General features: G+C 38.5%; 1 protein-coding gene and 2 pseudogenes across 1 annotated transcript; 1 reads left to right on the top strand and 2 right to left on the bottom strand.

The window, feature by feature from the left end:
* Positions 1-554: 554 nt before the first annotated feature.
* LOC140522930 (trace amine-associated receptor 8-like) lies at positions 555-1,554 on the bottom strand (annotated as a pseudogene).
* Positions 1,555-6,186: 4,632 nt separating this feature from the next.
* Positions 6,187-7,641, top strand: LOC140522929 (large ribosomal subunit protein eL15-like; annotated as a pseudogene).
* Positions 7,642-11,095: 3,454 nt separating this feature from the next.
* Positions 11,096-12,148, bottom strand: LOC140523810 (trace amine-associated receptor 8b-like). The gene has a single exon (XM_072638459.1). It carries the CDS (start codon positions 12,146-12,148, stop codon positions 11,096-11,098), a length of 1,053 nt encoding a protein of 350 aa, XP_072494560.1.
* Positions 12,149-15,362: the final 3,214 nt, after the last annotated feature.

Genomic DNA, 15,362 nt, shown 5'->3' with positions numbered 1-15,362 from the left:
ACAAGCTGGCTCTCCCCTGAGCTTGGCATAACAATAATCATATGCACTGTGGATGATCTCACCCTCTGCCAAAGTGTATTGCACCAAGTCTTCACTCCTCCTCTTTCCCAGGGAACTGAGTGCCAATATCCTTCATGTGTCTGACATGCTCTAAATCCCTGTTCCTTGCATTGTACTCCTATTCCCATCCCAGAAGTCTGGTTCTGTACCTGATAGAATAATCACGACTCCCAAGACTTTGAATAATACTGTTCCTATAGGACCCATAGAAACAGTAACTCAAGACCTAAAAATGACTATGTCATAGTCTGGTCCAGGATGAAAAGACAGAAAAAGATATGAAATCAGTAGAGGCAGTGACTGGTAGGAAGCAATGAGACCTTGGGATCTTCCTTGTCAAATGAATTTGGCCAAGTGCTATTTATTAGGATTGAAATTGGAGGTTTACTATAAAGAGCCACAAAAGTTTTACATGTAAAAATTCCTATATATTGGGTTTTTCCAGCTCCTTGATAATAAATTTCTTTAAATGAATTTTAACTTCTTCCATCTGATCATAAAAGAAATATTGTTGAAGTGTGACCTCTGAAGACTTTCCCAGTGATAATCAGTTTAATTGCTATTTTAAGCCAAGGTTAAAACATGCATAAATTAGAGGATTCATGGCTGAGTTAAAGTAAGCAAACCAAGTAAAAATTTCATAAATATATGTTGGGGTGATGAACCCTGGGAAAATATCAATTATTGTTTCAATATATTGGGGGAACCATGAAATCACAAATACAATCACTGCCATGCCTAGCATTTTTACTGCTTTTCTCCACCTTTTGAACACTGTGGCTTTGTAAATCTCTGAGAATGAAGATTCCCCTTTGCTACTTGTGTTTTCAATCTTTCTAGCCTGTTGTTTAGCTACTAGAAAAATCTTACAATAAAGAATGACCATGACCAGAGTGGGAATGAAAAACAACAGAAAACCTACTAGTGACTAAGATTGATTCATAGCACCCTGACAGCCCCCCACACAGGTCAGGGCTAATTTCCCCAACCTATCATCATTGACACCAGTACAAAGAAGTGAAAAGATATAAGTAATAGCAAGAAGCCATGAGAATGTGATGCACACAAAAGAAGTATTCAGAGTGACCTTGGTTGGGTAGACCAGAGGGTCAGTCACAGCCGTGTATCTATCAATGGAGATGAAACACAAATGAAAAATGGAGAGATAACAAAATGATCCATCAAAACAAGAATGAAATTTACAATAACTCTTCCCAAAGTACCAACAACTTTCCATTTTTCTCACCATACTGAAGAGCATCAAAGTGGCTGCCACCAAAAAATTAGCACAAGCCAGGGAGGCATTGACATAATTGGAAGGAGAATTGAAATCATGACCTTAAGGTTTCCCAAGACAGCTAGGACAACTCCAGAACCAAAGGCCAGATAGAGGATGACTTGGGATTCTGGGGAGTAGGGAGTCTGAATGAAGGACCCATTGATGCTCTCATAGCAAAGCTTCTGTGGTATAGGCTGGGACTCGTTGCTGCTCATGATTCTTTTCTCTGAATCTTGAAGAAATTTCATTAGCTTGTTTATTTTAGTTGTTATTGAAACATCTAATTCTTTCTTTAAAATAAAGGATACATTGAAGCAATATCTTCAGAAATATGCCAGTTATTATCTTTAAAAAATTATGGACCTTTTTCATTGATATTACAAATTAAAAATCTATTCATCCACATTCAGATGATGGAACTCAGAAACACTTTTGCAACTAATCTCAAAGCAATTCAATGAACACTCCAAGTAAATGTCCTAAATATTTCTATCACCATGTGTAAATGCCTTAGCTGCTTATCTAAGAAAATTTCTTTTTGACCCTCTAGTAAATTGTTCCCCAACTGAGGAGCTTCTCTTTGTCAAGAGGAATGACATGTGATATGATCACTCACCTCCAAGGTCAGCTTTTATTCCAGTGCTCTCTCCCTTGGTATCACTTAAAAGTTAATGGCCAAAGCACTCTGGAAGCATTTAGTAAGTCAGCCAAAGAAATCCCATCCCCTAAAACCCTCCAAGATTCAATCCTTTTAGTGAGTTGCGGAGGAAAGAAACTTTTTTTCAGTCATTATCAGAAAAACTGCAATGGGAAATCTCTTATCCATTTTCTTTTGTCATATAGGCACATCTATTTGCATGTTTTACATTCCAGAGATTTCATTATCTGATGGGAATGACATGTATTTGTGTGTGTGTATGTGTATGTATGTGTGTGTGCGTGTACTTTTAAATAATAATAGTGAGAATTTACATATCACTTTAAGGTTTGCTGAGAACTTACATATGTTATCTCAATCCCCACAACAATACTGTGAAATAGGTTCTATTACCTCCATTTTACAGTTGAGGAAACTGAGGCTGGAGATTCAGTTACTTGTGACACAGCTTGAGTGTATGAGGTTGTAATCAATCTTAAGTCTTACTCCTTAATTCCAACATTCTATTCACCGATCTATCTAGTTGCTTTTATTCTAGTACTCAACAATATTTTTCATTAAAAAATATTTATTTTTTATTTGTTTTCAACATCCAGTTTTATAAGATTTTGAGTTCAAGTTTTCTCCCTTCTTTCCCCTCTTCCATCCCCAAGATGGTGTGCAATCTGATATAGGTTATACATGTACAACCATATTAAACATATCTCCTCATTAGTCATGTTGTAGAGAAGAATTAGAGCCAAAGAGAAAATCCATGAGAAATAGAAAACCAAGAAGGAGAAAGAGAGAGAGAAGAGAAGAGAAGAGAAGAGAAGAGAAGAGAAGAGAAGAGAAGAGAAGAGAAGAGAAGAGAAGAGATTCAGAGACAGAAATTCAAAGAGGGAGAATAGACAGACGAGAAAAAAGAAATAGAGAAAGAAACAGAGAGACAGAAAGACAGACACAGAGAGTGTGCCTGATGGGGGAGGCAGAGGAATACTGCAGTGCAATGTTACAGTTATTGTGGAAACATCATGAAGTATTTCCCTCTTCTCTTGGTACCTGGAAGTGGCTTAGAAGGGAGGGCAGACCCTAGGGTAGCAATGAGAACAGCTGTAGAAATTCAATCATGTGTCACTAGTTCCTAAATCCATATTGAAACCAGTGAACATTGTGGTTTTCATTTTTTTGGGAAAGCAGAGAGAAGAAGCTTTTGTCTTTTTGAGGGCAGAACCACCTTATCCTTAAAATAGTGCTCCATACACATTTTTAACTGATCATTTATGGATAACCTTCAAAAGAGACAAATGAGAAGGGACCATATTTCAGTTTGATTCTTTTTCAGAAGTGAAGCCCATTGATAGATAACTAACATAGCTTTCATGCCAAGTCCTATGTGGTATGGAGTTAACCTCTCTTAATGGTGGATCTGACACTCTTTGATTATAGAACAAAATGAGGCACTCATAAGTCATTGAACTGTTATAAAAATTTACTTAGTACCAGTCTAGTGAGGATATGCAACAAGGATACAGAGACATATAGAATCTGTAGACACACTTTCCCACACTTTTTGTATGGAAACATGGCCGATCAGCAAAGTAGAACATATCATTCGGATTTCCATAATCTTTAGACACATACCAAATCAGAGGGGCCCCAATTGTACATGGGTGTTCTGTTTCAGGCCATTAGTTTTCTGTGAAGCTGAACCAAGGGAGGCAGGAGACAAGTCTTAGGGACAATTTTCTTGCCTGTTCAGGTTGGCCTGTTCCTGTTGTGTGGAAAAGCTAGTACTGTCACATACCACCTTTATAGTGAGAAAGTTCTGAGGGGGTTTTAGAGTACCTGCTACCATTTAAATATTTTCAGGGCTTTTACTAGACTTTTTTTTTTTTTTTTTGCATGGGCATTAGTAGAGGAAAAAGTAAACACAAACAAAAAAAAATCCCCCCTCCAGCCCCCAAATTGCCATTATGAAGAAAAATAAGGGGGAAAAAGAAAACAATTTGTTTATGAGGACAAAAGTCAGGAATCTCTCCATTCAGTAGGACCATATTTTAGAACTCAACAATCTGGTTCATATGGTAAATGATGCAAGATCTTTGAAATACATAGCAAGTTTTCTAATTCAAGATGGTCATCATCAGCTGTAGCAGCACCAAGAGTATCAAGGCCACAGTGAAGATCATGCCAACAGTCAACAGCTCTTAATCATACCTAAGAGTTGTCTGAAGTGCAGTGGCTAAGACCTCATTAGCTTCTTGCATTCAATCTGTCCAATATTTAAGTGGATACCAGCACTTTCCCTACACAACTACCCACTCAGCAGTCCCTCACTAACCCAGAAACACCGCTATGCCATGTAAAGACCTGTCAGAGGAATAATACAAAATATTTGCCCCCTGCTGGAATCTTCTAGGGAAAAGCTGCCCCATTCTTTCACAGGAACTACATAAGGACATTGCCATACAGCCATCCAGGGACTCAGAATTAGAACCAAATGGGCTAGGGGATACCCTTTCTTCTAACCAATTACACAGCTAAACTTCACTTTCCTCATTCTTCCAGCAGTATCTCTCCTTCTTCCCTCAAGTTCTTTCTTAGAAGTATTCTGGAAGAATTTCCAAGGAAAGGAAGTTGCCAATGAAAGCAATCTGAGCTGTACATTGTTTATGAGAAACGCATTTGAAACTGAAAGATTCGTACAGAGTTAAACTGATGGGTATACCAAAATTATTTTTGCTGCAGGGAAACTAAAAAAAAAAGTGTGGGCAGCAATAATGATCTCAGACAAGGTGATGGCAAAATAAGACGCTATCAATTTTGTCAGGAAATTTCTCTTCAATGAAAGTTAAATTCTATCTCTGCAGCTTCCACTGAGTCCTTCTGCTCTCTGGAGTCAATCAAAGCAAGATAAATTCCCATATGCAAGCTCTTCTAAGATTTGAAGTCTGTTATCATGTTCTCCTTAGTTCCTTCTTCTCCAAGCTAAATAACTCCATTTATTTTATCATTCTTGTGTCTTCATTCTACTACTACAGTGCCCTGAACGTGATTTGGGTTCACAGATGGTTTAGAGTCCTTTGAAAATGAATTACTTTTTTTCTCTCCTTCTCATCTTCCAGTCCAATATAATTCCCCAGCTCTAGATATCAGCAGTTGCTTAGTCTCTGTATTTCTTAATACAGATAGCTTTCATTTTTATATGAACTTTACACACATGCATACACCTTCTTATACATGAATGTATACATATATGTATGCATATGTAAATATATACACACATATATATTTCAAAATATGTAATCCTGTATTAACAAGGAATGCTAGAATTTGAGTATCTGACAACCAGCCAGAGCTATGTGGCCTCAATAAAATATTTTTTAAAAAATCCTGGTTCCCCATATTACTTCTGACCCAGGAAAGCCAAGATGAGGAGAAGAGCTAGGGAGCAACATGATGATTTTATGACCGAGGAAAAAACACTTTGGTTTCCTCATCTCTAAGATGAGAGGCTTAGATTTGATGGCCTCTAAGGTCCCCTCCAACACTAAATCTATGATCTTCCATGTTCCATTTTTAATAGTTTTGTTTTATTTCTTTTCCTCTAGACCTGCCTTAGAGAGAAAACAATCTGTTTAACTATATTAGGCTTTCTCTCTAAGGAAAATGTGAAATGTCTTAGGTTTCTCAGTAGAAGCTGGAAACTATAGGAAATGACACCCCTGACAGATGGGCTCTTTGGTGGGCAATAGCATTATATTTGTATATATGTGTGTATATGTGTACATATGTATATATATATATATATATATGTATATACATATATGTATATTTGTTATTTCAATCTAAAATTAGAGCAGCTAGGTATAAAAATGTCTAGAGTGCTGGGATTGGATTCAGGAAGACTCATCTTCATGAGTTCAAATCTGGTCTCAGACACTTAACTAACTGTGACCTTGGGCAAGTCACTTAAATGAGTTTACCTTAGTTCCTTGTTGTGAAATGAACTAGAGAAGGAAGTGGCAAATCACTCCAGCATCTTTGTCAAAAAAAACCCTAAACTGATCAAGAAGAGTTGGATACAACTGAAAAGCAATCTAAAATCAATGTCATTTTTTAGCTGATTAAAGTAGCCTCTTATATTAATGGAATGAGAACATACTTGTAAAACAGTTTAGATTCTGCTGTAAGTACTGGTTTGGCAATGTCATGGTACTGAAGTAAATTACTAATGAGGCAGTGGCACAGTGGATAAATGAGAGACCGTAAGTTAGGAAGACCTGAATTCAAATCCAGACTGAAACATTTGTAATCCTAGGCAAGTCACTTCACCTCTGTTTGCCTTAGTTTCAACAATAAAATGGGAATAATAATAATACCTACTCCCCAGGGTTTTTGTGAAAAACAGATGAGGACTCCTCCTTTCTGGTTGGTGGCAGCCATCAGGCAATCTGAATATGAGCCAGGATAGAGGTCTACAATTACATCCAGGAGCTATAGAGGAAGAAGCAGTCAGATTTCATGCAATTACTCCTGTTCATACACTGCTGGCAGTATTGCCAGCTGTCCACCTTTCATGGAGCCCCTCAGACCACCAGACCCAATCAAGTTTGCAGACTGGAGAGAAAGGCCAAGCAAGGTATTGTCATCTACTTTATTTGTGTTCACAGTGGTGGGTAAAAATGTTCAATTCCTAAGAGTGCAACCTTCCATAAACTTGTGCATCATGGTGTCAATCAGCTGAAGTTTGCCAGGAGCCTTCAGTCTGTAGCTGAAGAACATGCTGGCTGCCACTAAGAGTCTTGAACACCTACAGGGTGGATGAAGATTCAACCTACAAATTCTTTGAGGTTAATCTTATTGACCCATTCCATAGTCATCAGACAAAACCCCCAAATCCCAAGGATCACCAAGCCAGTCCACAAACACAGAGAGATATATGGGCTTACTTCAGCTGGCCAAAAGAACACAGGTCTTGGAAAAGATCACAAATTCCACTATACTGGGTGGTGGAGCCAAGATGGTGGAGTAGAAAGACACACAAAGGCAGGCTCTCCCCTCACAGCCCATAAAATACCTGTAGAGAGGGACTCTCAAGAAATTTTGGAGCAGCAGAAGTGGAGAACAACAGAGTGGAGGAGATTTCCAGCCCAGGGTGACCTGAAAGGCCCATAGGAAATGTTGGTTGGACCTGACGCAGAGCAGAGCCCAGCCCAGCCTTGGCCACACTGCTTGCAAACAGCCCTCTGGGCTGAACCTCCAGTCTCAGAATCCTCAGTCCCAGTAGCAGCAGGTTCACAGATCCCTCAACCCACAGGTGCCAAAAGTCAGTGATGGTGTTTTTTCAGCTGGCCAGGAAGGGAGAGGGGTCTTCCCATAGCTCCGACCTCAGGCTGTGGCCACAGAGGCTATGTTGGTGGGAGGCCATGGTTCCCACATCAGCCCCTACAGCAGCCTGCATCTTTTGTTGGATTGTAAAAACCCCTGGGGGCACTCAGGAGCTAATTATTACCTCAGCCCTGTGTAGAGGCCCTGAGGGAGCTGGTCTTCCTTTCACACTGAATGGTGGCCCTGCCCCCACAGCTTGACTGAATCCCACACCCCCAGTGATGGCTTGGCAGAACTGGAGGCCAGGTGGCTGTGGGGAGGAAACTGTTAAGATTTGGGGCACAAAAATCCCTTTCTGCTCCCAGACCAGGGTAAGCGCTTGATTGTGCCACTCTGGATGAACTGAGATCTTACAGATTCCCAGAGTTTACCCTACTCTTGACAAAGGACCTAAAAGTCAAGTAACTGGTTGGGAAAATGCCCAAAAAAAGGGGGGGAAAAAATAAGACTATAGAAGGTTACTTTCTTGGTGAACAGATATCTTCTCCCATCCTTTCAGATGACAAAGAACAATGCTTACCATCAGGAAAGACATAAAAGTCAAGGCTTCTGTATCCCAAACATCCAAAATAAATAGTCAGTGGGCTCAGGCCATGGAAGAGCTCAAAAACGATTTTGAAAATCAAGTTAGAGAGGTGGAGAGAAAACTGGAAAGAGAAATGAGAGAGATGCAAGAAGAGCATGAAAAGTGGGTCAACACCTTGCTAAAGGAGACCCAAAAAAATGCTGAAGAAAATAACACCTTGAAAAATAGGCTAACTCAATTGGCAAAAGAGGTTCAAAAAGCCAATTAGGAGAAGAATGCTTTAAAAAGTAGAATTAGCCAAATGGAAAAGGAGGTTCAAAAGCTCACTGAAGAAAAGAGGTCTTTCAAAATTAGAATGGAACAGATGGAGGCTAATGACTTTATGAGAGACCAAGAAATCACAAAACAAAACCAAAAGAGTGAAAAAATGGAAGAGAATGTGAAATATCTCATTGGAAAAACAACTGACCTGGAAAATAGATCCAGGAGAGACAATTTAAAAATTATGGGACTGCCTGAAAGCCATGATCAAAAAAAGAGCCTAGACATCAGCTTTCATGAAATTATCAAGGAAAACTGATATTCTAGAACCAGGGGGCAAAATAAATATTGAAGGAATTCGCTGATCACCTCCTGAAAGAGATCTAAAAAGAGAAACTCCTAGGAACATTGTGGACAAACCTCAGAGCTGCCAGGTCAAGGAGAAAATATTGCAAGCAGCCAGGAAGAAATAATTCAAGTATTGTGGAAATACAATCAGGATAACACAAGATCTAGCAGCTTCTACATTAAGAGATAGAAGGGCATGGAATATGATATTCCAGATGTCAAAGGAACTAGGACTAAAACCAAGAATCACCTACCCAGCAAAACTGAGTATAATACTTCAGGGGAAAAAATGGTCTTTCAATGAAATAGAGGACTTTCAAGCATTCTTGATGAAAAGACCAGGGCTGAAAAGAAAATTTGACCTTCAAACATAAGAATCAAGAGAAGCATGAAAAGGTAAACAGCAAAGAGAAATATAAGGCACTTACTAAAGTTGAACTGTTTACATTCCTACATGCAAAGACAATATCTGTAACTCTTGAAACTTTTTTCAGTATCTGGATAGTTGGTGGGATTACACACACACACAGACACACACAGACATAGACACACATGCACACACGCGCATATATATATATATATATATATATAGAGAGAGAGAGAGAGAGAGAGAGAGAGAGAGAGAGCGCACAGGGTGAATTGAATAGGATAGGATCATATCTTTAAAAAATGAAATTAATTGGTGAGAGTGAAATATATTGGGAGGAGAAAGGGAGAAATGGAATGGGGCAAATTATCTCTCATAAAAGAGGCAAGTAAAAGACTTTTCAGTGGAGGGAAAAAGAGGGGAGGTGAAAGAAAAAACATGAAGCTTACTCTCATCACATTCGACTAAAGGAAGCAATAAAATGCACACTCATTTTGGTATGAAAACCTATCTTACAATAGAGGAAATTGGGGGAGAAGTGGATAAGCAGGGTGGGGGGATGATGGAAGGGAGGGCAGTGGGAGGAGGGAGCAATTTGAAGTCAACACTCTTAGGGAGGGATAGGATTAAAAGAGAGAATAGAAGCAATGGGGAGGCAGGATAGGATGGAGGGAAATACAGTTAGTATTACACAACATGACTTTTATGGAAGTCATTTGCAAAACTACATAGATATGTCCTATATTGAATTGCTTGACTTCGCAAAGGGAATGGGTGGGGAGGGAGGGATGAAGAGAAGTTGGAACTCAAAGTTTTAGGAACAACTATTGAGTATTGCTCTTGCAACCAGAAAATAAGAAATACAGGTAATGGAGTATAGAAAGTTATCTTGCCCTACAGGACAAAAGAGAAGATGGGGATAAGGGAAGGGAGGGATGGATGGAGGGATGTTAGAAGGGAGGGCAGATTGGTGATAGGGGCAATTAGAATGCTCTGCATTTTGGGGTGGGGGAGAGGAAAAGTGGGGAGAAAATATGGAACCCAAAATTTTGTGGAAATGAATTTTGAAAACTTAAATAAATAAATTTAAATTAAAAAAAAAAAATCACGAAGTACAAAAAAAAAAAAATTCCACTATACCATTGGGAGATCTCATCATACCAGTTGGAGGAGTCTCAGTACTCTCCAGCTACATCAATACCACTAATTGGTGCCCATTAAATTGCAAATTTAAATGTTTCATAAACAACATTTAGGACAAAAAATGGGAGAAAAAAGAAAACTTAAAAAACATTTGCACAGCACTTAGCACAGACTGGTATATATATATATATATATATATATATATATATATATATATATATATATATATATATATATATATATATACACATACATAGAGAGAGAGAGAGAGAAATATAGATAAATAGATATTTATCTATATATATTCTGTATAAATGCTTGTGATTGTTATTATTAATGAAGTAACAGTATAAGAAAAAATGATAAAATGCACTTACATTCCAAAAAACACCTGTGTAGGGCTAAGGTAACTTTAGATTACATTGATAAGACGGTAAAGAAAACCAAGGACATTTGGAGCAAAAATCCATTGTTATTGTATGAACTCCTTTAACAGGGAAGCTCAACTTCATTATGGGCTATATGTGGGATTGATTCTTCACTTTATTTTCTTTAAAAAAATGATAAGGCAAAGAAAGAAGGCAACAACCACAAAACTCCATAACCCAGAATAGAGCGGAAAACTTTCCAATGCTACAGATTTACAATTGTTAACTACACAATAGAAAATTATTCATATTTATTATATTTGAAAAATTAAAAAAACATTTTAAAAGGGAGAGAAGATATCAGAATAGGCAAAATAGGAGCCTTATCTACCACATATAAAAAGCTAACTGAGGGAAGGGATTAGATAAGATTATAAGATGATCATTAGAGAAGAAAAAAACCTTTTTTTACCACTTGGTCCAAGACAGGAATAATAAACAAAAACAAAAGTCAAATTAAAAAAGACAAGAACAGGAGGGCAAGTTTAAAGACAGCTGGTAAACACTACTCACATGCAATCTGGCATGGTAAATGAATATTTATTAAACAGCAACTATGAAATTGAGATTTGGACTGAATGAAGACAGCATACTTTCATTTCATAATAATTCACCTGTTCTACTTTTCCCTTCATTCCATATTTTATCTTCTTCAATCTAAAACCTTAATTTGTTCAGAAAACAAATTGATTGTTGAAGAGTGTCCTCTGAATACTTGCCCTGTGACAATCAGTTTAATTGCTCTTCGAAACCAAGGGTAAAAGAAAACATAGATCAGAGGGTTCATGGCTGAGTTAAAATAGGCAAACCAAATTAAAATCTCATAAATATATGTTGGGGTGATGAACCCTAGAAATGCATCAATTATTATTTCAATAAAATAGGGGAACCATGAAATCAGAAATGTAATCACTGCAATACCCAGAGTTTTTGCTGCTTTTCTCTCCCTCTTGGACACTCTGGCTTTGTAATTCTCTAGGGATGACTCATTTTTGTTGTTCATACTTTCTATCTTTCTAGCCTGTTCTTTAGCTACTAGAAAAATTTTACAATAAAGAATGACCATGACCAGAGTGGGGATGAAGAACAACAGAAAGTCTATCAGTACCCAAGTTTGATTCACAGCCATCTGACAACCTCCCACACAGGTCAGGGCACTTACTAATTCCTCCAGCCCATCAGCATTGACACCTGTGTAAAAAAGTGGAAAACTAAATGTAATGGCAAAGAACCAGGAGAATGTAATGCATATTCCTGAAACTGACAGAGTGAATTTGGTTGGATAGACCAGAGGGTCAGTGACAGCAATGTATCTGTCAATGGAAATGAAGCACAAATGAAAAATAGAAGAATAACAAAATGATGCATCAAAACAAGTGTGAAATTTACAGTAACTCTCCCCAAAATACCAGCAACTCTCCACTGACCTCACCATGCTGAAGGGCATCACAGTGGCTCCCACTAAAAAGTCAGCACAAGCCAAGGAGGCAACAAGAAAGTTGGCTGGAGAGTGCAGCTGCTTGAAGTGAAAGATTGAAATTATGACCAAGAAATTTCCCAAGACAGCCAGCACAACCCCAAAGCCAAAAGCCAGGTAGAGGATGACTTGAGATCCTGAGGAATAGGAGGTTTTAATGCAGGACCCATTGATATTCTCATAGCAGAGCTGTACAGCTGCAGGCTGGGACTCATTGCTGCTCAACATTCTGTCTCAGCTTCTAAGTGCTTTTGGTTTTTTTGGTAATCAGAAAAAAATTCATCATTGACATTTCCAATCTTCCTGGGGAAAAAAAAAAGAAATAAAATGCATGCCTGTACAAAGTCAGATACTATCCTTCACGAATTATGATCCATTTCCCTGAGATATTTGTAAAAGAAAACACCTTGCTTGGAAGAGTAGGCACTACATAAATGCTGAACCTCTTCCCCCTTTCCTATAAACAGTAAAGCCCCCATCCTCTGTTACACTTAGTATATGGCCATTTCACTCAATAGAACTGCTTCCCCTAGTATCAAAACTACTAAATAAAAAGCTTTCAGTAAGTCTCGTAGGGAGACAGTCAGTGCTTCCCTGCCTGGTAACATTTCCTTCTAATCCCCTCATCCTGTACCTTTTACAAGTTCCTCTGCAAAATTCAATGAGATACTAAGGGATTCTTCACTTCAAGGATCACCTTTTATTACTTTGTCCTTCCTGTTGTCAACTCTGAGTTAATGCCCAAAGTAACACAATCTTTCTGGAACTGAGCCAAGAAGTGCCAGAAAATCCCTGAGAGACAATCCTTTAGGGGTTAGGTGTGAAGTAGAAGAAACTTTTTTTCCAATAATCATTAGTAAGGAATTTATTCTGCTATACTACTGTTTATAGGAAGATAAACTATGCATTTTGTTTTGTAAAATTTTCACATTTATGTGTATGTCTTTTAGTATTATGGATTTTTTTATGGTCAAATTTATGGTGGATATACTGACATTGCACATATATGTGTGTTATGTGTTTGTGCATATACGTACATATATGAGTTGCAGGTATATACATATGTGTACATATGTATAGCTCTCTCTACATATATATGTGTGTGTGTATATAGATAGATAGATAGATAGAGAGAGAGATAGAGAGATAGAGAGATAGATACTGATAATTTAAGTTTTGGACTTTAATAAGGGCCAGAGCTTGAATTAAAAAAAGTCTGAATCTAATTGTCTCTTTGTTCTCTGAAGTAAACTCAGAGAATACTTCTTCCTATGTCAACAAAGCCAGAAGGGGCTGACTTAGCATTCCTTACAAGACCCTTAACCCAAGAAACTGTATTGAATAATGGGACATTTTCCACATCTTATGGCATGTTAATGGTAAAGAAAACACAGATACCCTGGGTCATAATTTCAATTGGAACTTTGTCAACTCTGTTAAAAATGCCCTTTCTTGTGTCAGCAATTTCAAAGACCTGTTTATGACAGGATGCCTGCCACCAGAGTGGTTGGATTTTCTCCTTATCTTGTGTCACAGAGACATATGCTATTCACACATTCTGGAATCATAAATTCCAACTGACACTACTTTGTTAATTGTCTTGTCTCACTAAATTTACAACTTGTTCAACTAAGAAAGTTCCTTTCTCATGGTAAAATGTATTAAACCTGATTATTCTTGTACCAGGTAGGCAGATTTAATTCTGACTCTGTGGGTCCTCATAATTGTTAATTTTAAGGGAGTAAAAATGTATGCATTTAGCTTTTTGCTTTTTTTCTTAACCAGACTTTCAGACTGACAGTTATGGTGCTGTGATATGTGGGTTGGAACTCATGGGAACAGGATGGAACAGCTCCTCATCTCATCAAAACCAAAGATTTGGGCTCCTCAGGGTTCTTTTTCCTAAAATCTTGAGATTTAATAGGGTCAGGGTAACTCCTCCTATTCCTAGCTCCCAAAGGACTCCCACTAATTTGGTTGAAATTCACAAATTCCCTTTAAGTTAACTCTGGGGGAGGGGACCAAGTCACAATAAATCACTCTGTATTACTTAGGTCTCCTCTGACGATCAATCTCAGGAAAATTAGTACAAGTATTGCTACTACTAGTGTCAATCAACTAAAGATAACCCTAAATTTTGTGGGCTACCACAGGGCTCTTTTGGACTGGTCAAAGTTACTCTGTATTAAAACCAAATTAAGTTTAAAGGCCAACAAAACATCTAGCCAGCAGTAGGAATGCTTCATCTTGGGCTTGCTGAAATGGCTGAGGGAGAACAAAAGGCAGAAACCTCTTCCTTTAAGGCTCTCAAGGCTGCTTCAGCACCAGCCAAGTACTGGGTAACTGCCTCTACTGCAAGGGCCCCAATCTGTCCCTCCCTTCACTCCCTGGGCCCTATTCCTCACCTCCTTCCTCTCTCCCCCTTCCCTTACAGGCTCTGATCTGGGGAGGATGATGGCACTTAGCCGATATCTCCTACCCCCTCACTTTCCCTTACCTGCTCTAGCCCTGAGGAGGACAACTTTGTTCAGTCTTTGCTGTTGCCTCCTCCTCCCCTTCCCCCTCCCCACTTTCCCTTAAGGGGTCTGGTCTTGAAAAGGACAGTTACAATCCACCTACGGACTAGAGACCTGAAGCTATTCCCATGGGTCCTATTTCTTTAAGATAGTCAGAAAACTTCGGGGTACCATGACTCCCCACCCCTCCAATGACCACAGGGGTGCTCTGAGCAAAAGTTGCAGGATCCACCCTTATTGTTAGGTCTTGAATGTTTGCAAACCCCTTTCCTCAGAATAATAATAGCCAATTCATGATGGAGATTTGTAACAAGTTTCTGACTCCCCCTCTCTGTTGTTTATTGTGAGCTCTGTGTGTATTTGTCCAATCGTTAAGTTTCTGTTTGTTTGTCAGTGTATGTCCCTGTCCTTATCATGTGTGCTATGAATAAGTCTGTTATCTTGCAAGATTTAAATGCAGGCAGCTGCTAAGTGCTTTTGGTTTTTTTGGTAATCAGAAAAAAATTCATCATTGACATTTCCAATCTTCCTGGGGAAAAGCTGCAGCTAGGGAAATAAATAAAACTTCAAGACTCCCTTGTTGTTCTGGTCTGGTCAACCTGGAATTACAATGAAAAGTTAGATCATCTTGGGTAAAATCATTTTAGCAGATTTGTATGTTGTGAGATTAATCATAAAAAATTCGGGAACTGATCATTTGAAATTACTGGAAAAAAAACTCCTAACATTGTGGGTAGCTCCAGGAACTCACCTTGCTAAAACAGCACCTCCAAATCCTGATCACTTAACATTCCTTACTCCCTCTCAGAGTTAAGAGAGTACCTCAGAACAAGGATTTTTTTTTACAGCTACAAAGATTCATGTTAACCCCTCTCACCCCAGATCTAATTATAGAGAGGAGAATGTAGGAGAAGTGGAGGGGCAGC

The sequence above is a fragment of the Notamacropus eugenii genome, chromosome 2 (genome assembly GCF_028372415.1).
Source record: "Notamacropus eugenii isolate mMacEug1 chromosome 2, mMacEug1.pri_v2, whole genome shotgun sequence".
NCBI lineage: Eukaryota > Metazoa > Chordata > Mammalia > Diprotodontia > Macropodidae > Notamacropus > Notamacropus eugenii.
The sequence above is the reverse complement of the archived record's forward strand: the minus strand, read 5'-3'. Positions and strand labels throughout refer to the sequence as shown.

Coding starts and splice junctions, on each gene's coding strand:
- LOC140523810 (XM_072638459.1), bottom strand. CDS start 12,148: ATGTTGAGCAGCAATGAGTCCCAGCCTGCAGCTGTACAGCTCTGCTAT.